This window comes from Rutilus rutilus (assembly GCF_951802725.1).
Source record: "Rutilus rutilus genome assembly, chromosome: 8".
NCBI lineage: Eukaryota > Metazoa > Chordata > Actinopteri > Cypriniformes > Leuciscidae > Rutilus > Rutilus rutilus.
The window spans coordinates 39,443,250-39,463,898 of NC_140222.1; the positions used below are offsets into that span (position 1 = coordinate 39,443,250).

Genomic DNA, 20,649 nt, shown 5'->3' on the forward strand with positions numbered 1-20,649 from the left:
GGCAGATTCATCTGGCAGCTGATTGTGTACTAGACCACTGTTTTTCCCAGTATTTAAAGTTTTGTACTGGACGAGACCAGATCTCAGCTACTAGGAGGTGGTGTGATGCATTGATAATGTTACAAGTGTGTTACATTGTTTTCAGGGTTTTACTAGAAATAGCTGAGACTGTTACTTCCAGTCCAAGACTTTGTCTAATTAAATCAATCTGGTCCCCCTTACTACTGCCATTTTTCTTGTTTGTACCCTGTGTAGGGTTACTTACTTTTGTTTTGTATTGTTAATGTTTTGACTTTGTTTGTTATTTATTTGTGTAGTTTTCTTTTAAAGAAATAAAGAGACCGGCGGGTAAATTATAGACGGGCGGGTGTACGCTCTGTTACATATGTATATGTATGTGTTTTGTATGTATATTATATGTGTGTGTTTTCTCACTGGAACTTGCTCTCTCCTTGCTTTTGAGAGAAGCACCCAACACATGTGGGGACATATATTTACTCTTCTAACTGACCATGACAGCCTAGGCCACTGGGGTCACTCAGGCCTGTCTCCTACAGTATGTGACCAATTTACAGTTATAGCATTTACTTTAATCTTCCTCTTAAATCACTAGAGAACAATGATGAATATTGTCTGAACTTCTTACTGAGAGAAAGTACATCTTTTCAGTATGTTTTCTGAAAGTTTCCTGATCAGAGCTGGTGCTCAACCAACTTTTGTGAGGTGAGCAAACTTTTTTTTATTTATTTATTATTTTTTTTATTATTCCGAATGCATAGACATCCCCAAACATTTCAGCAGGTTCAAGATAATTCATCATGCACAATGTATATGATGCAATAGGCCATTTCCGTATTGGGTTTTTACAGCTTTACCAGTAATTATTATTTTTTACCAATTTAAAAGTTTTTTTTTTTTTTTTTTTTACCTGTATTTTGAATTTCAATCCATGTTTAGTCCATCTCTTCTTACACTACAAACAACGTATATAGTTTATATTTATTCAAGTTAATTTGGTCACTGTAGTTAAGCAGATTCAGTTTATCAGTGATTCAGTAGACTTTAAGTAGTCATTAGAGAAAGGAAGACTCATCATGAACATTATTCTTCAAATTCAAAAACAATATAAACTACTGACAGGTTTTACAGTAGGTGTATTCAATTCTGTGGCCTTATTTTAAGTATAAAGAATGTGCTTGTCTTGCCCAGAGACGAGTAGCCTATAGTTGTGAGAATCTCCACACACACGATCTCCACGTACACCTGTTGAATTGCACATTCTGACAGGTGTAATGGTACTGAATACATTTTCTTTCAAATCGCAGTGATTTCAGGAGACAAAACGTGACAAAAAAAAGCATGTGGAGAAATAGCCAAATCAGCACAATATATTTCAATATTATATATATATATAATGCATCGCTTTCTGTCAGGACTTTTACATGCTTTTCCCCAATCACGGAAGTGACCTCAACGTCCGGGTTAGCGGTAGCATTAGCCGTCAGGCAAGTGTTATTTAAATAAACTCCTGATGTACTTACAAACTTTCCAATGGCTCTTTTTATGAGTACAGAACCTATTTGTACTACTGTTGAAGTTTGGTACCATTCCGGGCATTATTAGTGGGGTAATTTACGAGATACAAATTTGGAGTCATTAGCACCTGCACTAAGCCATTCGGCTGATATCTCTAAATAAGCTCTAACTTTAATAATGTTCGTCCAAGGGAAAAAGGCTTCTGGGGGGTGTTTGGCTCGAGGTCATGGTGCAAAGGACCCAGGTTGATTTTACTCCGAACCATCCCTTTAAGTAGGGTGACCATATTCCAGGTCATGTCCGGCCCGGGATTTCGAGATCGCCCAAAATATCCGCGATTCGGCTTTTGCTTTCTCGTCGCCATTCATTTTGTTTACATGTACACCTTTTGATTCAGTAGTACTGAATTAAAGGGATAGTTCACCCAAAAATGAAAATTCTATCATTGTTTACTCACCCTCAAGTTGTTCCAAACCTGTATGAGTTTCTTTGTTCTGCTGAACACAAAGGAAGATATTTGGAAGAATGTTTGTAATCAACAGATCTCGGTCCCCATTGACTTCCATAGTATATTTTTTTCCTACTATGGAAGTCAATGGGGACCGAGATCTGTTTGATTGGTTAATCTGAATGTAGTGTTTACATGAACGCTAAACAAGTGATCGGTTGATGTGCGTCTAAGCATTGCAAAGAAAATTCCTGTGTTTTCGTCTCGATCGGGATCCGTGTGAATCAGAATGCATGACCTGCAAAGCTGGGACGTACGTGTCAGTGTCAAATAACGTGATAATGTTAACATAATGAATGGTGACTGTAGAAAGCAAAAGACAAATCCCGGGCATTTTGGGCGATCTCGAAATCCTGGCCAGATATGTCCTGGTTAAACAGGACGTATGGTCACCCTACTTTAACTAATAAAATGACTATGTTTTGCTGAATATTATCACGATTGCAAATGTTACATTGATTGAAGTTAAATGTGCAAGTTTGTTAATATTAAGTTACTTACATTTTAGTGACTGTTTTTGTTCTATTTTACCAACGAAAATAGTTCCAAACACAGAAAAGCAGCACTTGACTCAACAGTGTTTTACTAAATGATTCAGCGTTTTGAATGAATCGGTTGAATCAATGTCTCAGTTATTAAAGTGACTTGCTGCCACCTACTGGCGGTTTAGTTTCATGTTTAAAAGTTTCATTATATTTTTTCCAACATTTCTTATTTGTATATTCAAAAAGTTTATTTAAAAAATTAATCTCATTTATTGCAGTTGTAATTTCACAGTATAAATTATTTAATTTGATTGGTCAGTGTGTCACTATTAACACTGAATGTATCAAATGTAAACATTTGACATGAAAGATGATGCATACATTTACTAAGGTTAAAAAATTGGCCTTTATAAAAGCAATTAACGCCCTGGGATAAATATCAAAAATATGCATAAGTATATAAAAGCTGATAGAACACTGTGAGGATATTACTTCAGAATAAATTATACTGTATTTACACCACCAAAAATAATTTTCCCCACACAGAAAAGTAACTTTTTTACAGAGGGTTATGGGGTATTAGGGTTAACTATAATGAGTTAATGGCTACTGCCTTATATGTTTGACTATTTGTCTGACTAGTGTAACTAGGTTCACATAATCAGTTGTATATCTAGTGCATCTTACAGACTATGCATCATTTCTTTTGATGCTCAATATTTCCTGGAATTTTTCCCGAAATGCATTGTTTTAATTTTTTTATAATCAAAATATTCTGGATTCCTTATCTTTTTGATCAATATGAATAAATAAATAAATAAATAAATAAATGCACTTTTACTCTCTTTGTCCTCACTCCAATGGTCTGAAACTCAAACTGGTCCTCACAAAGATAGCTGTACAAGTACACACACACTCACTTACACACACACACACACACACACACACACACACACACACACACACACACAATGCTGGAAACACATAGAAAATGATTATACTTTAAAGATTTCTTATCCAGCGTTAGTATTACAGCGTTCATCTTTCAGTTGAAATGGCTGATAGTTCAGAATTTACTGTTTGCCCTCTCTGAGCATCATCAATTCATGAAAATAAGCATATGTCCCCCATAACAGGTATAACTATTTTTTATATATATATATTTTTTATTTTACATATACCATGGGAAGCCTAATTGCCAGCCCTCATTCTGCTCTTGCTTCATTTCACGTGGTTAAGAGCCTTCCGAACAATCAGAAAATCTTAAAATATTTATTATAGGCTACTAGGCCTATTTGTGATGTATATGTTGCTTGCGCAATTTTAAAATATATTGTAGGTTAGGCTACACGCGTTTTACAAGGGCTGGTAATGGAGAAAGATCGTTTTAGAACCAGGGGTAGTGTGATAATGAATGGGTTGATCCAATTCAGAGACCTATTTTAATGATTCGTTAACGAATCATTCAGAAGTCAAACCCAACCCTGTTCAACCGGCTGAACCAGAGATCCTGAACCACCGCATCTGTGAACTTGAACTTGAACTTGAACGCGTCAGCGATAGCAACTTTAAACCTCTATCGGACCAGTCCAGCAACAGACCAGCACTGGTAATACTATAACTTGTTAATTATCCGGTTTTTACTTTGTTATTATAAAACTCTTTGCATGCTCGGCTCGTGTAAAAGAAAAAAAAAAAGAAATCAAGAAAAAACCGGAAGCGCGGGACTTATAATGCAAATGATAGAGCTTAAAAATGTATACTCTGCTTATTTAGATGACTGATAAAAACTACAGTCTTAGGCTAAAATTTGTTGCACAGACAATTACATGATTTATTTATTATAAAAAGTTTTTTTTAAATCTCTAAAAGTGCATGTGATTCATTTTGAGTTTATCCCAGTAGTGCAGTGTTGTTAATGCAATCATTGAGTTGAAACCATGTTAAACTTGATTAAAACACGGTAAACATATTTATAATATACTGTGCAGACAACACTAACTGAAGTGTTAAAGCCATAGCTGACCCAAACATAACAATTTTGTCTATTTACTTACATGTTGTTACTTTTTTATTTATTATTGCATGAAACAAAGAATTTTTGAAAAATCTTTATGTAGTTTGGACCTAAATTTAACCCTTATAGGAAAAACCTTGCAGCTTATAGTGATTTCTGATCAATTTATTGCTCCAGTTGATTCACCATAACCAATTTTCTTTTTCAATCCTCAGCCATGTCAACAAAAGAATCAAAGCCAAATCTCAGCCATTCCCAGGTGACAGAGATTATCAAACGTCTCTATGGGTTGACCGTGTCCATCATTCGACTGTTGCCCAGTTATGATGATCAGAACTTTTACGTGGCCCCCAGTGAGGGTGGAGAATATGTATTAAAGGTTATGAACTCTGTAGACAGTCACAACATCACTCTTGTTGAGGTGCAAACTCACTCCATGACCTTCCTACACCAAAGAGGCCTTCCTGCCCAGACTGCTTTGCCCACTCGGACTGGCCAACTCATGAGCTTGGAGGAATTTGGTAAGAGTATTTGTCATAAAAGGCATTAAATGTTTATTTCTCAAAATGGGCGGTCACACTACATTTTCAAATGCATGCAAATGCATGCAAAATGCAAGCTCACACAAAGACGATTTGCATTCAACTCTGGGGTGTTTCCAGTAGTGTTTCTATAGTGTTTCCAGTACAACGACATACCATAGTACAATGCACCGTTGAAGAAATCAACAAGCTAGTCACGACATGATTCCTGAAACCGTATTTATGCAAATTGGTCTTTCAACCACGTTGGTTGATGATGTCCCGCAGATGGTGGAGATTTGAGATCGAATTAATGCTAGATGTTTTGCTATAAATTACAGACATGGCATCTGAGGACTATTTCAAAATTTTCTCAGTTATTTTGCTTTATTTCCAGATATAGGGGCTGTTTACACGACACCGTTTTCAGCTAAAACAGTTTAAAAAAAGTATGCGTTTTGGCCGTTCGTTAACACGACAATGGTGTTTTGGGTGCCTGAAAACGCTAACTTTTGAAAATGGGTTTTAAAGTGCAAGTTTTTGAAAACGGTCTCCATGTAAACAACAAAAATGCTAATCTCTGAAGACGATGACGTCATGCACATGCGTATTACATGTTCAGTCTATAGCGTTTCATTGCCATCTAATGGCCTGGCAGCAGAATAGAGGGTTTTTAGTCGTTTTGGTGGATCCATGTGAATGGGGATCTTGGGGATTGGGGATTTTGGATTTATTATTTGTTAGACATTGAATATATATATTTTTTTAAAGACACTGCAGAGTGTGACTTCATGTCTGTTGCAGTGTCTGAAGAAATTTTGCATGCAAAGTCTAGTGTGACTTCAACTGAAGTTGTATTATGCTGTTTTATTTGCTTTTTTTTTTCTTTTTTTTTCACAATGAATAAAATTACTATTTTAAAGTTCTAAAATACAGTACGGTTTGATGGTAACTGGTTTGAAATACCTGTTTCACTAGTTCGCCTGCCCATTCAGCCTTAAAGGTTAATAGTAAACTAACTTGGCTTGCTGTCCTTGGAGGAGGCTCGAACCAGAGGCTCGACTTGAGCTCCGAGTTAAACCCCCCCCTATGATGGAATTGTGCATAAGAGGTTAGATATCATTTACTGGAGGAGTAGGGCTGCCGGACGAATTTGTCAATGAGATGTCTGCTGCTTATATAGTATGCTCGTAATGATGATTGACAGGACTGAATGTTAAGGCTCCTCCCAAACCTACTTTTTGATCTTCATTTCACTAGTTCGCCTGCCCGTTCAGCCTTAAAGGTTAATAGTAAACTAACTTGGCTTGCTGTCCTTGGAGGAGGCTCGAACCCGAGTCTCAGCTTGAGCTCTGAGTTAAACCCCCAAAAAAGTATTGCAAAGACAGCAAGCTGGGCAATGAACTGTGAATGGTTACCAATGAACTGGTCTGAATAAAGGTATACGTAGAAAAGACTTAAGACATTAAGCCCTCTCTCTCCCAAAGTTGAGTAGAATATTTTGCTGAAGTCGCTACGGAGAAATATAGGGCGGCTCGTGGGGTGAATCTCTTGTGGAAGCTAAGAGAAAACGGAGGAGCTCCTGCGGGGAGCAGGGGTAGAAATCACTGATGCGGTTATGAGAAGATTGGAGGTTATTTTGAGTGGAGTGAGAATCATTGCTGCGCCGGGTAGAAATTTAATTTTGTTTGAAAGTTGGTGCGAAATCACTGTTGCGGCAGCAAGAAAAAAAAATTATTCTGAAAGCTGGCGTGAGAGCGGTGGTCGAAATCACTGCTGCGGCAGTGAAAAATAAATAGTTTAGTCCGAAAGCTGGTGTGAGACCAGTGGCCAATATCACTACTGCGGTAGTGAGGAATGAAGTTTAATCTGAAGCTGGTTTGAGACCAGTGGCCAATATCACTAATGCGGTAGCGAGGAATGAAGTTTAATCTGAAGCTGGTTTGAGACCAGTGGCCAATATCACTAATGCGGTAGTGAGGAATGAAGTTTAATCTGAAGCTGGTTTGAGACCAGTGGCCAATATCATTACTGCGGTAGCGAGGAATGAAGTTTAATCTGAAGCTGGTTTGAGACCAGTGGCCAATATCACTACTGCGGTAGCGAGGAATGAAGTTTAATCAGAAGCTGGTTTGAGACCAGTGGCCAATATCAGTACTGCGGTAGCGAGGAATGAAGTTTAATCTGAAGCTGGTTTGAGACCAGTGGCCAATATCACTACTGCGGTAGCGAGGAATGAAGTTTAATCTGAAGCTGGTTTGAGACCAGTGGCCAATATCACTACTGCGGTAGTGGGGAATGAAGTTCAATGTCACTACTGCGGTAGCGAGGAATGAAGTTTAATCTGAAGTTGGTTTGAGACCAGTGGCCAATATCACTACTGCGGTAGTGAGGAATGAAGTTTAATCTGAAGCTGGTTTGAGACCAGTGGCCAATATCAGTACTGCAGTAGCGAGGAATGAAGTTTAATCTGAAGCTGGTTTGAGACCAGTGGCCAATATCACTACTGCGGTAGCGAGGAATGAAGTTTAATCAGAAGCTGGTTTGAGACCAGTTGCCAATATCACTACTGCGGTAGCGAGGAATGAAGTTTAATCTGAAGCTGGTTTGAGACCAGTGGCCAATATCACTACTGCGGTAGCGAGGAATGAAGTTTAATCTGAAGCTGGTTTGAGACCAGTGGCCAATATCACTACTGCGGTAGCGAGGAATGAAGTTCAATCTGAAGCTGGTTTGAGACCAGTGGACATTATCACTACTGCGGTAGTGAGGAATGAAGTTTAATCTGAAGCTGGTTTGAGACCAGTGGCCAATGTCACTACTGCGGTAGTGAGGAATGAAGTTTATTCAGAAGCTGGTTTGAGACCAGTGGCCAATGTCACTACTGCGGTAGTGAGGAATGAAGTTTATTCAGAAGCTGGTTTGAGACCAGTGGCCAATATCACTACTGCGGTAGTGAGGAATGAAGTTTAATCTGAAGCTGGTTTGAGACCAGTGGCCAATATCACTACTGCGGTAGTGAGGAATGAAGTTTATTCAGAAGCTGGTTTGAGACCAGTGGCCAATGTCACTACTGTGGTAGTGAGGAATGAAGTTTAATCTGAAGCTGGGTTGAGACCAGTGGCCAATTTCACTACTGCGGTAGCGAGGAATGAAGTTTAATCTGAAGCTGGTTTGAGACCAGTGGCCAATGTCACTACTGCGGTAGCGAGGAATGTAGTTTAATCTGAAGCTGGTTTGAGACCAGTGGCCAATATCACTACTGCGGTAGTGAGAAATGTATTTTGATGAGGGGAGAAAGCATTGCTGCGGCAGTGAGACATGAAAGTTTAACTGGATAACCTGGAGGGAAACCCACGCTAGGTGGGCTCGCAGTACTTGATCGCAGATATAGGGTGGAGGGGAAAAATTCTGCAATTGCGTAGGAGGAGAGCAGGTGGAATTTATTTATTCATGAACAGGTGCACAGCAAATACATTGGTGAGTGGGCAATTGATGAGCTTGTCTGTGCCACAGGTTTGAAATTATGTCTTTTTGGAAAGTATTTTGGAACCAATGTTTTTTTTTAAAGAGATGGGAATATTATTGTCATTGACAAAGAGGGGATCGGCAGGACATACAGTTTTGGAATTTTGTGAACTGAAAATAAGGAAACTGCCTGGGATAGGATGGAAGGGTGTGGGTAAATTAACAATGAACATCGAATGGTTTCTCATTAACAAATCTGTTCTGCTATGCTTGATATTAAAGCGGATAGTGTCCCTGTACAGCACTTGAAGATTGGAGAAAGACAAAATGGATCTGTGGATCAAATTTTAGAATTGCAATAGATTCTAAGTATCTGAGAAATCTGAAGAATGTGAGGATGAATAGAGCGTTGATTGTTCTATTGTTTTCTTAGTGACTTCCTGAACGGAGGAGAAATAAGAAGTTGCTTAATATTTCACGATGAGGATTTACTTGGATGTCAGGTCCACGTAGAGAGGACACTGGGGTGCGTGACGGGCCTGTATATGGAGCCAATGTCCTAAATTTTAAATCCTGCTATATGTTCTGCTTTGCTTATGAAATAATTGCAAGCAGAAGACCAGATTAGCCGTCTGAGGAATTGCATTAGTTCAGAGGAAATTAACACTTTTTTTTTTTTTTCTGCTATCACAGATTGTGGTTTTGGCACACAGAAATATTTAGTGCGCTTACTTGCCTACCTGCCTGGCACTACCATAGCCAAAATTACCTGCAGTCCTCAGATCTTGTATGACGTAGGGAAAATGGCCGCCACAGCAGATACAGTTTTACTGCAAGTAAATATTTTATTGCATTCTATCATTAAAGGAATAGGTCACCCAAAAATCATGATTCTGTAATTATTTGTATTTTTTCCAATGGTTTCATGTTCTATTTAGGCATTTGTTTGTTTTTGTTTCTTTTTTTCTTGTGTAGATGGAGCATCCAAACATCAGTTCCCTTCAGAGAGAGAACTTTATATGGAATCTCGCCAGCGTTCCTCTCTTAAATCAGTATCTCCATGTGATGGATGGGGACCCTGTACAAAAGGTTGTTAAAGCCGTTATTGAGCAGTACCAGATCCAAGTCATGCCAAAACTACCATTGTTTCGCAAGTGTAAGACATTTATTTGAATTTAAAGTATTTCACTCCGAAGTCAACGCAGTTTTTTTCTTACAACATTTTTATTGCATTGCAGGCATTAACCATGGAGACTTAAACGACCACAATCTCTTGGTGAAACCTGATGGACCTTCAAAGTACAAGATCTCCGGGATTCTTGATTTTGGAGACATGAGCAGTGGGTATTTCATATTTGAGCTGGCCATAACTATCATGTACATGATGATTGAGAATCCCAATCCGGTCGACGTCGGAGGACCAGTGGTGGCGGGATGGGAAAGCGTTTTTCCTCTCAATGAGGCAGAAAGAGATTCGCTGTATTTGCTGGTTCTGTGTCGGTTCTGCCAGTCCCTGGTTCTGGCCCGGCACGCTGTGATCCAGCAGCCAGAGAATGAGGGGTACTTGATGATCACGGCCAGGACAGGTGTGCAGCTGCTCAGTCGTCTTTGGGAGCTGGGTAAAGAGGAGGTGGAAAGAATATGGTTCCAGAGTGCAGCACAGTTCAGCCAAACCTGACTGAGCACTGAAGCATCCCTTACGAAAAAGAAGTTTATTCAAGTGTTCTACTAGAATACTTCTTTTAAACTAAATATAAGAAAGTATACTTTCAGTCTACATTTTATATACTTCTCAAAAATATACTTTATACTTCTCAGAAATATACTTAAAATTACACTTAAGTGTAATTGACTTATACTGAGAGAAAAGTCCAAGTATATTTGGCCTGTAGTTGTAATTGATCGAGATATACTTAAAAGTATAATAAAGTATACTAGGCTTGTAGTTGTGTTAACTCTTTTGATCGAGTAGCCTATTAAATATACTTTTTTTTACATAGTTTTTCATACAGTCTACAGTCTTGAAACTTACATTGTTTAAAAATATTGATTAGAATATTGATATAAAACAGATATGTTTCTAATTCTGCGTATCTGAATTTTTGTGTAAGCTAGTCCACTGGTAGTGTATGGGAATTTACTCTAATTCTACTTTTCCCCTAGCCTGGCAAGCCAGACCTACATCAAGATGTTAGGTCTGGCAACTCTCCATAGACACGGCTCAATCCGAGGTGCGGGATAAACGGCTGTCTTTCAAATTCCCTCGGCATGCAACAGGACAGCGCTTCAACCAACCAGAGCGTTTTCCCAACAGCGGAGCTAGTTGATAGATTCAACTTTTGCCATATCTGGCCGGCAAAACTACGAACACATCTTCCTTTTTTTAAGAATGACTTAAGTGCCGTTCTTTGCTCTTTTCTCAAAGAAAAACTTAACTCCAAGTCCTCCAGAGTCGCGGACAAAGCCGATTCGAAAGATGTTCGCCAGCAGCAGCCGTCATTCTTTGTTTTCAAGTGGCAGGGAACCGTCGCAACTCTGTCGTCATTATGTTAAACCCGCCCCGCCTACTCTATACGCGACGTGATTGGCCTGACCCAATTTAGGTTTTTGCAGCTTGAAAGTCAATGGAGAGTTGCTAGACTGCCCTGGCTGCAAAATACATTTTGCTGCCACTAGGGTGCGTCTAGATTTCTAGGCTACTTTTCCCCACCATTGACTGAATTTTCCAGCTATCCATGTTTTCACTGTTATACGGTAGGGGGCGCTATGACACATCTTCTAGTATAGAATCTCCAGATCAAAACATGAGAAGAGGCTGAAACAAGTGATAGAAGATTGCTCACTCAAATGTAAAATAACGTGATCATCAAACATTAAACAGCTTGTAAATCAAAACTGCTTAATGTTTCCAAATGAAATGAAGCGTAACCCATGAAGAGAAAACGACTGTGAAGCTTTGGATCTACTCCATCTGTTTTGATAGTCTTTGACAAAAATGTGATTTTCTTTTGTTTAAAATGTTGCCTTTATGAAACTTATCGACATTCAAGTGTTGATAAAAAAGGATTCATGAAGCTAATAAAATGTTTTTTTCAAATTAAAGTACAGTTAAAGCTATTTTTCAAGTATAAAAAAAATATCTACAATTGAACATAGTAGTATACTGCAAGTGCAAAAATAATATATGAACAGTAAACTATAAGTATAATATTATGTTCACTTACAGAAAACTTACAAGTATACTTGCAGTATAAACTACTTGCTACTAAACTACTAAACTAGTAGTTTACTGAGAGTACACTTGTGTACTTTAATAAACTAAAACATTTACTATACTTGTATTAAAACAGTAAACTAAGTAGTAACCTGTGATACTTTTTTAGGATACTTTAATGAATAAAAAAAAAAAAAAAAAAAAAAAAAAAAGAAGCAAATGTTTTAGAAATAGAAATCTTTTGTAACAACAATATACACTACTGGTCAGTAATTTGGGGTCAGTAATTTTTTTCTTTCTTTTTTTGAAATAAATCAATACTTTTATTCAGCAAGGATGTGCTAAATTGATAAAAAGTGATAGTAAAGAAGATTTATATTATTAGAATTATTAATTTTTTTTGAATAAATGCAGTTCTTTTAAACCTTTTATTCATCAAATATATTAGGCAGCAGAACACTCATAATAAATCAGAATATTAGAATGATTTCTAAAGGATCATGTGACACTGAAGACTGGAGTAATGATGCTGAAAATTCAGCTTTGCATTACAGAAATAAATGATAATTTAAAGTATAATAAATTGAAAACCAATTATTTTCAATTGTAATAATATATCACAATATTACATTATTTTCTGTATTTTTGATCAAATAAATGCAGACTTGATGAGCAGAAGAACTTAATGTTTCCAAACTTTTGGCCTGTAGCCTACTGTATTTATAAATATAAAAAAATACTAAGTATACTTGAAGTTGTTCCAATTTAGTACACAAAAGTACACTAAATACACTTAAAGTTATGCTTTACTACAATTTAATCACAACTAAAATATACTTTGTACAAAATTAGTTGTTTCAAAATACAGTTCGGGTTCGGTCACATCAGCGCGATAAGGCATTGAACATTTTAAATTTAAAACATCTTATTATGTAGGTAGCCAATGTGCCTCCCAGCAAACACATTTACGTTGTGGCAACGTCTCTGGCACGTTGCATTTCTGCTATGGCAACGTCGCTGTCTACGTGCTCGCAACATTGTAACAACGTAGAATTGTAAGACGTGACAGGGCTGTAGCAACGTTGTTGCGCGACATTCAGCAACTGAGAGACGACGTTCTGACAATATTTTTATATGGTGTATTTTGTTAGATAATTATATACTTTTTATCGTTTATTGTTTATCTATATTATTGAATGGGGCTATCAACACCTGCAAGTGTAGCCTACACTTTGAAGAGTAAAAATGACAGAAGGTTTCGTTAATTCAACTTTATTAAAATTGCATATAATCAAATTGCACTTCCAAAAGTCATACATTTGTGAAAAAAAGAAATAAATAAACGAATACACATTTATTTTAAGTATAATAAATAAAACATGAAAAGCAAAGGCAGATCAGAACATTTAATGAACAAAACCGGGTCTGTATGGCGGACAGTAGCCGAGCAGGTGTCGCCGGGGAAACATATCCACAAATCCAGAGGAGCAAAGAAACGAATGAGACTAAATAGCGGAAAAACTAAACAGTGCCTGAGCGATGCTTCATTAATCACATTAGAAATTAAAGTTGTAGGTTGTGTTTGATAGCTGAGGTAGGCTAAACGCAATACTCACGTATCCTTGCTCGATGATGAATGAGAACACAATGAGCCCAACAACAGGTGGTTGGAATTCAAAAGGCTGATTTTCCCGCTTCAGGGCAGTGACGAGTACATATGTAGTCCAGTGGTTGTCAAGACACCCTAGGCACAACCTTAAGCAATGGCCCTGAACGATGGTTTAATGTCAACATTGTGACAACGCTGTAACAACTTCACCACACAACGTAGTTATAGCAACCTTTTGGCCATGTTGTTAAAACGTTGTTAGAAGGTTGGCTACGTTGTGCCAACGTTCTGTGTTTGCTGGGCTGATGCTTTCACTTGATGCAAACGTTCGTTTTTGTGATTAAAATACATGTAAAATATTACCATAACATCTGTCTCCCTGTGTGCGGAAATTTGTTTATGTAGCCAAGACAACGAAACACGTGCAAGCGCGCCTGTGTTAAGTGCGCTTGTTGCTCCGTGCGCGCTGATGCACTCATCCTGCTGACATTTCCGAATGCCTTCCTACAGTTGCTTAATAAAAGCGGGCTTTCCACTCAAACAAACGGACGTGTCATTTGTATGAGAATTTTTTTTTTTTTTTTTAACTGTCGGTCTCGGGTAGGGCTCGGACATAAATATCTTTATGCCTGTCGGGCTCGGGTCGGGTTCGGTTATTGCTCTGTCGGACGCGGGCCGGGCTCGGACAGAAAAATTCGGCCCGATCCGCACTCTATTCCCCGCACATGTTGAGTTGTTGAGTGTTATGGAACGCGCCACAGATTTAGCTTTCCAGGCCATCAAACAAACAGCCAGGTTGGCCAGGGAGAGGCATCTGTGGTTGAACTTGGCTGACATCGGGGAGACAGTAAAAGCCTTTCTTCTCGATGCACCAGTGTAGCCTTCTGAACTTTTTGGCACCTCCGTCGAGGCGGTGGTGGGAAGGTGAGAAGGTTCAGAGAGGCGAAGGCGCGCTCGGCTGCATTTAAATCTTACATACCACTGCGGTCCGAGTCTGCTCCCAGACAGCCAGGGGGTCCTCCTGGCCCATCCCGGTTCGAGGATCGGAGACATGGCAAGAGGTTCAGCGCCGCTTCTCGTGCCCCTCCTCCTCCTTGGAGCAGGTCGCAGAGAAGGCACGACTCTAGGAAGAAGGATTTGAGAGAGGTGGTCCAGCACAAACGTTCTTAGCGTCAGTTGAGGATCACCTTCCTTTGAGGGTGAAAAACAGCCACTCTCTCCTCTCTTCTCTCCTCTCTTCTCTCCTCTCCTCTCTTCTCTCCTCTCCCCCACTTCCTCACCCCAAGTGCTTCTTGCATCAGCCCAGAGACAGGACCTATGATGAGGTCTGTAGGTCTGCTACATGAGCTCTTAAGTGTGATAGGTCTACATTTTTGTGAATGCCATTTAGGCCATCGCTCTAAGGGCAGCTGGTTGAGCTCTGTAAGTCTCCTCCCTTCACGAGAGTTTTAGTAAGGTTGAACAGTAGACCTCGGTTCCCTGTTAGAAAGTATTAAGGGGTGTGTCAGGTAGGGGTTTTATAGGATGGTAAAAATAGTGCCCTGAAGTTCCCATATATAGGTAGGCTATGCATACCATTCCCATAGTCCTCCTCTTATGTTAGAGTCGGCAGGCTTATGTAGTGGGTAGTGCCAATCTGTGGTAGTGAACAGGTTGGCTTCATTATATGGAAAATTCTCTAGTGAGATCACTGTTCATCCGAGCATCAAACAGACATTTCTGTTTAAGCGTGAGATGTATTCCTCCCTATCGGGAGTTATTCCACGGAGGCCACTGCTCTGTCAAGCTCCAGTACAACTACATCAAGCGTTTAGCCCTCGTCAGGCCACCTTGATAGCTACCTTATAGTAGAGCAGCAGTTCTCCTCTCACTTTAGAGAGTCGTTTTCAGATTATAGCTCTAAACTTCAGACATATAATATTTGTGTGTATGCCCTCACCTCACCTCAATATCTGGCTTAGGCTTTAGTACTATGAATTTGGTGGCGGTCTGCTAAGCACTCTCAGTATCTGAGTGTAGATCTAGAGCCCATCAGGAGATTTTATTCCTGTAAATCTTGTTTTTCCTAGTACTGGCCTCCTCTTACAACATTAGTCGTCTAGCCAAGGCCCGCCTTTTGCATTAGGTGTAAAAATGCTAGTGGTGTAACAGGGTAGATAGCAGCATAGGTAGCAGGTTATCTTCAAAAAGCCTCCAATGCAGATATCTCATGGGCGTTGTCAGGCCTTTCTCTCTAAAAAGGAAGATCAGGCCTCCGTCCTTTAGAGCTTAGAATAGGAGCTAGAATACCCAGCTAGTATATCCAGCTTTTTTCTCTGAGCCCCTTGAAGAAAAGGAGTTCAAGTCATTAGGTTGAATGCCGTTGGCCTCTTACTGAGGCCTCCATTCCCTTGGGTTTAGTAGGGAATATAGTTCCCAGTATGTATACGGTTAGAAGATGTCTGTGTCTCATGTGACCTTGTTATTTGTACACGCTCTGACTATACAAATCACAATGTAAATAGGGAAAATGTTGGCGTTATTGTGTCACTTGTTGGGAGCAGTATGCTAGCTGGAGCCGTTTACCTCCAGTCTTTGTGCTAAGCTAGGCTAGCGGTGGGTGCGTCAGACAGAGTTACGGCACGCACGGGGATGAAAAGGGTATGTATGGACTTATCTAACTCTGGGGGATACGGTGAATAAGCTAAAGTCCTAAAAAGCCGGCGTGTTCCTTTAACTCCGTAAGTCTGGTCGGAAGGTCGAAGGACTCTCACGAGGCCTCCCTATTAGATCAGCCCTAGAGCTGGAGGCTCTCCGCTTATTAGGGTCCCTTTAGAGAGCCCAGCCTCCACATGGCCTTGAAGCACTGTGTAGATCCAGGATCCAGTAGAGTAACTCCCCTTGTTTGCAAGGGTTAGAAGGCGCTATGCTGAGTTCTACTCTCCAGGATGATCTGGTCTGTCAGAGATTACTGCCACTATCTGCAGTCCTCTCTATCGGATGCCTCCACAAGTTGAGGCAAATAATGTTAGAGACCAAGCCTTGGTTCCAAGCCTTTGAGCGGCCTTCTAGAGCACAGATTTATAGACCCTAGGTTAAAATAAACTCGCAATTCTGACTTTTTTTCTTAAAAGTGCAAGTTTATTTCTCGCAATTCTGACTTTATAACTCGCAAATCCGACTTTATATCTCACAATTCTGAAATCTTTTCTCAGAATTGTGAGATATAAACTCGCAATTGCGAGTTATAAAGTCCAATTGTAAGGAGCATTTTATTGTTAGAAAAGTGTATAGGCTATTGAGAATGAGGACATACTCATAGGTAGCTTGCTGTCACGTGACGAATTGAGCCCGTCCACCATTTTGGGAGGATACGTTATCGGTTGCCAGGGGCAACAGTGCAAGAGCAATACAGAGACGGAGCAGGAAAGACGGCTCGAGGAATTATAATAAAAATTACGAGAAAATTAAAAAGAAATGGAGAAGAATGCGGCAAAAGAGAAGGGTCCTTACAGGGAGAAACTTACTACCAATGCCAAACAAATTTTTTTTTTTTTTTTTACTTTTAAATTTTAAAATACGAAAAAACTGTAACACATGGTTCCTACGGTTTCCATGACAATCGTGTGAGACACTGGAGCAGTTTTTTACACAGCAGTGTTTTCCAGGCATTCTAAAATAGTGCGACAACCTCCTCTACTACCAATACAAACAATGAACGGTGCTGGCGGGTATCCTCCCAAAATGGCGGAAAGGGGAGGATGACGCGGTCTCTGAGGGCGGGGGCGCTGTGGCGTGACGACATCTCCTCATTCTCAATCTCACAATTCTGACTTTATATCACGCAATTCTGACTTTATAACTCATAAAGTCTGATTTTGTAATTTTGCAATTGTGAGAAAAAAAGTCAGAATTGTGAGATAAAAAGTCGCAATTACCTTTTTTTTTTAATTTATTATTCTGTGACGGAAACAAGCTTCCATAGTTTTGTGATGGATTTTTAATTGTAAACTGTATTTTAAACGAATCATAATTCTAATTACTAACATTTAATTTCCTTGCAGAAATAACATTTATATGCTTTTGAAACCTAATTGTTTACAAACACTTTATCTCTCGCTCCAAATTAAAGCAGTTTTTTAGAGTGAAAGACAAATGTGCCCATCTTTTGCTGCTAGTTATTTATTATATTTATATTAAATGAATTGTAACTATGTATAATTCATATAACTATAATATTCATTGACAATTAAAAGTAAACTTTGCTTTTAAATTAACATAAATATAAATGCAAGCTTTAATAGCCTATATATTTAGCTTTTACACAGAATACAAGCTTCTTTCGAGTTCCTTGTTAAACTAAATTATAAGGCCTATATGTTTGTTTTTCTTGCATTAATAGTCAGATATTTTCTTTCAGCTGCCTTTCGCAGCAGCTGCAGTGTTTACTCCTGCCTTGTAAATGCGTTTAATTTCATGAATGTTTTTTTATTTTTATTTGTACCGGCTCTCTCGGCGAGAACTTTATAGCGTTGTGAGACTGCTGACACTGATCTAAACCAGATTGGATTTATATGGATTTGTCAACTCAAAACCTACTCTGAGTTTGTTCAACTAGCTTCATACAACAGGCCTCAAATCTCTCTTAATATTTGGAAGTTCAGTTATGACTTGTGATGACTCTCATTGAGGAGACAAAACAAAACATTAAATAAAACTCAAAATATAAAAAAATATAAAAATATAAAAAATGTAATTATTATAAAATTATATAAATTATAAAAATGGAGGTCTGAAAGCCACTGAATTTGAATCAATGATTGGAGTACTCAAACTGAATTGGATTAAATAGTATTTAACATAGCATAATTCAATGTGTTTTCATATACCAAAGTGTGTTTTCAAGAGAGTTTTAGGATTAGAATTTTTGCTGAAATGTGATTTTGACATTTCTAAATAGCCTATGAAGTTTTACGTTTATCCACGTTTTTCGTTTATCCACGTTAAGTTTTTACGTTTATCCACAAGCAGATATTTCGATATACTGGGAAATTATATTCACCTAATACCTATTAACTGCACACCGCATGGCGCCACCTTGTGGAATAATAGAACCATTACAATAAATGGGAATATATTATTCAAACAAGAGTGGTATGAGAAAAAAGTTGTATATGTTGTTAATTTGATAAATGAAACGGGCCGATTTATTCAATATAATTCATTCATGGAGAAGTTTGTGATACAATGTTCCTTGAGAGAATGTAATAGTTTGTGTAGAAAAATCCCTCTTTCATTAGAACAACTAATACAAAACACTCTTAACATACTGAAATGTATTTGTTAATTTGCCTGAGTTGAAGTTTGGCAAAGAATACATTGGGGACAAAAGGTAAATTATTTTACGATAATGACGAATTTTTTAATAATGAAACATTTAGAAACAAATACTGTAAGTATATTAAAGGGGCAAATGTACCTGAAGAAAATTCAGTTTAAAGTCATTAATAATGTTTATCCTGCTGCTGAAATTTTACGGAAAATACACACAAAATGATATAAGCGACGACTGGAGATATGTGTGTATATTTTCATATGCATATTATTGTTCCCTATTTAGTTTGTATACTGATGTTGTTCAATAAAAAAAAAAAATATATATATATATAGCATTTTAAATGACGTATGAATTACGTCAGTGTAGTGGTAGTGAGTAAGGATTCTGTTTGAGTGACAACTGCTTTCTACCAATAGCGTACAGACTCAGAATACCCTCGGCCCAATCAGGAGCAGGTGGGCGTGACCAGAGGATTAGTGCGGAATCAACCTGTGTTGTTGAACTGGTTACTGTTATATTTATATAATATCTCCAGGATAACGCAGTAGTGTCGCAATGGTTTCGCACTCGCTGGCTTTACCTGTGATCTGCTTCACCACGTTGTGGGGTCTGGTCGGGATTGTCGCCCCGTTTTTTGTCCCGAAAGGACCGAACAGAGGGTGAGGAGGAATGATGCTGAAACAGGCCGAACAGAGATTCATCCATCCATCTTTAAACGCATCCACTCGCTTCATTTAAATATCATTGCACTGCTATTCCTTATCGCATTATTACATTGATTGTGTTTTATATTTGCAGTGTCATCATAACCAGTTTGGTGCTGACCGCCGTTTGCTGCTATCTATTGTGAGTATAATGGAAAATATCAAATATATCCTTACATGGTAAAATAGACGTTTATTCATAAATATTAACCCTCTATGCATGCATGATAATGTAGGATATCAGCGTTAAAAATTCACTGTTTGCAGTGCATTTGTTGCTGATATTGCAACTAAAATGTATGAAATAATATACACTGAATGTTTAATATCGTATGCACCCATTTCAGCTGGTTAATCGCAATACTGGCCCAAACAAATCCTCTGTTCGGACCTCAGCTTAAAAATGAGACCATATGGTATCTGCGGTACTTCTGGGAGTAGATGGAGGTAAACCTGCACTCATGTCAGATTCGTTGTTGAAAACTGGATTTACGAGGATACCATAATGATCGATATTTGATTCATTCTTATTCTCATGTCTTGCAGGTGTCGTGTGGAAGATTCAGAATATTTATCTCAACTGGCTTAACTATTACAATCAATAAACCCACAAAACAGTGAAGGATCTACTTCTGTAGATTAAACAACAGTTACAATGTGTTACTTAACATAATGCAACATAATGAATCAAATATTTGGAAAATACCACTGAAAGCATTCTAATTATGTACAAAATGATAGTGATATTATTGTGATATGTGAAGAATTCTGAAGAAGTCTATTTGTCTGAGAGTAATATGACTATACTGTAGTAAATGGTTTTTGTTTTGTTCACAATGTTGAAGAATGTGTGACTTTAACTTATTTTTATTATGTTGTCCTCACTTGCATGTGACACTGTATCCACTTTTACTTGCTTGTCAAAATTCTTTTCATTTATCGTTTTTATTTATTTTTATTTGTACGTGGATGGCGAATGTTTTCTGTCGTCAGATGTAGATTTTGAAGCTGTGTCAAACGTGTTAATGAAAACCCAGGAAACTCTTAAGAAAATAAAGCGGCGTATTGAAGCGACTGGAGTTCTGTGATGTTGTTATGATGGCGTGACCTGCTGTAAATGAGGTATGCAGAATTGGAGAAAGTTTGATTTATGAATGCGGGTCGGGCCACAGGTTTATATCAGTCATGTTTGCAGGGGTAAGGGCAGAAGAAGTGTACACATTTTTTTGCAATTCAAGGACAGTGTACAACAAGAAGAATTGATTAAAAA

The 20,649-nt window shown here is 38.4% G+C and overlaps 2 protein-coding genes across 3 annotated transcripts; both read left to right on the forward strand.

Annotated features, from left to right (window-relative positions):
* Positions 1 to 4,057: 4,057 nt before the first annotated feature.
* LOC311295532 (hydroxylysine kinase) lies at positions 4,058 to 11,426 on the forward strand. Of its 2 annotated transcripts, XM_084416980.1 has the most exons (6): positions 4,058 to 4,138; positions 4,762 to 5,067; positions 9,229 to 9,371; positions 9,511 to 9,691; positions 9,774 to 10,121; positions 10,699 to 11,426. In XM_084416980.1, exons 2-6 carry the CDS (start codon positions 4,764 to 4,766, stop codon positions 10,728 to 10,730), a joined length of 1,008 nt encoding a protein of 335 aa, XP_084273106.1. In that variant the 5' UTR covers positions 4,058 to 4,138; positions 4,762 to 4,763; the 3' UTR covers positions 10,731 to 11,426. The 2 variants fall into 2 exon arrangements, with proteins under 2 accessions (XP_084273106.1, XP_084273105.1); XM_084416979.1 differs by lacking the exon at positions 10,699 to 11,426 and having other exon boundaries at positions 4,064 to 4,138; positions 9,774 to 10,223.
* Positions 11,427 to 19,122: 7,696 nt separating this feature from the next.
* Positions 19,123 to 20,453, forward strand: atpv0e2 (ATPase H+ transporting V0 subunit e2). Its single transcript, XM_084416981.1, has 4 exons — positions 19,123 to 19,334; positions 19,474 to 19,521; positions 19,727 to 19,826; positions 19,926 to 20,453. The coding sequence occupies exons 1-3, from the start codon at positions 19,231 to 19,233 to the stop codon at positions 19,818 to 19,820; spliced, it is 246 nt and encodes an 81-aa protein (XP_084273107.1). The 5' UTR covers positions 19,123 to 19,230; the 3' UTR covers positions 19,821 to 19,826; positions 19,926 to 20,453.
* The last annotated feature ends 196 nt before the right edge of the window (positions 20,454 to 20,649 follow it).

Excerpts from the sequence above, each read along its gene's own strand:
- LOC311295532 (XM_084416979.1), top strand. The coding sequence starts at position 4,764 with ATGTCAACAAAAGAATCAAAGCCAAATCTCAGCCATTCCCAGGTGACA. Across the intron at positions 5,068-9,228 it reads CATGAGCTTGGAGGAATTTG|ATTGTGGTTTTGGCACACAG; the intron begins GTAAGAGTATTT and ends CTGCTATCACAG. Across the intron at positions 9,692-9,773 it reads ACTACCATTGTTTCGCAAGT|GCATTAACCATGGAGACTTA; the intron begins GTAAGACATTTA and ends ATTGCATTGCAG.
- atpv0e2 (XM_084416981.1), top strand. The coding sequence starts at position 19,231 with ATGGTTTCGCACTCGCTGGCTTTACCTGTGATCTGCTTCACCACGTTG. Across the intron at positions 19,335-19,473 it reads CCGAAAGGACCGAACAGAGG|TGTCATCATAACCAGTTTGG; the intron begins GTGAGGAGGAAT and ends TTATATTTGCAG. Across the intron at positions 19,522-19,726 it reads GCCGTTTGCTGCTATCTATT|CTGGTTAATCGCAATACTGG; the intron begins GTGAGTATAATG and ends CACCCATTTCAG.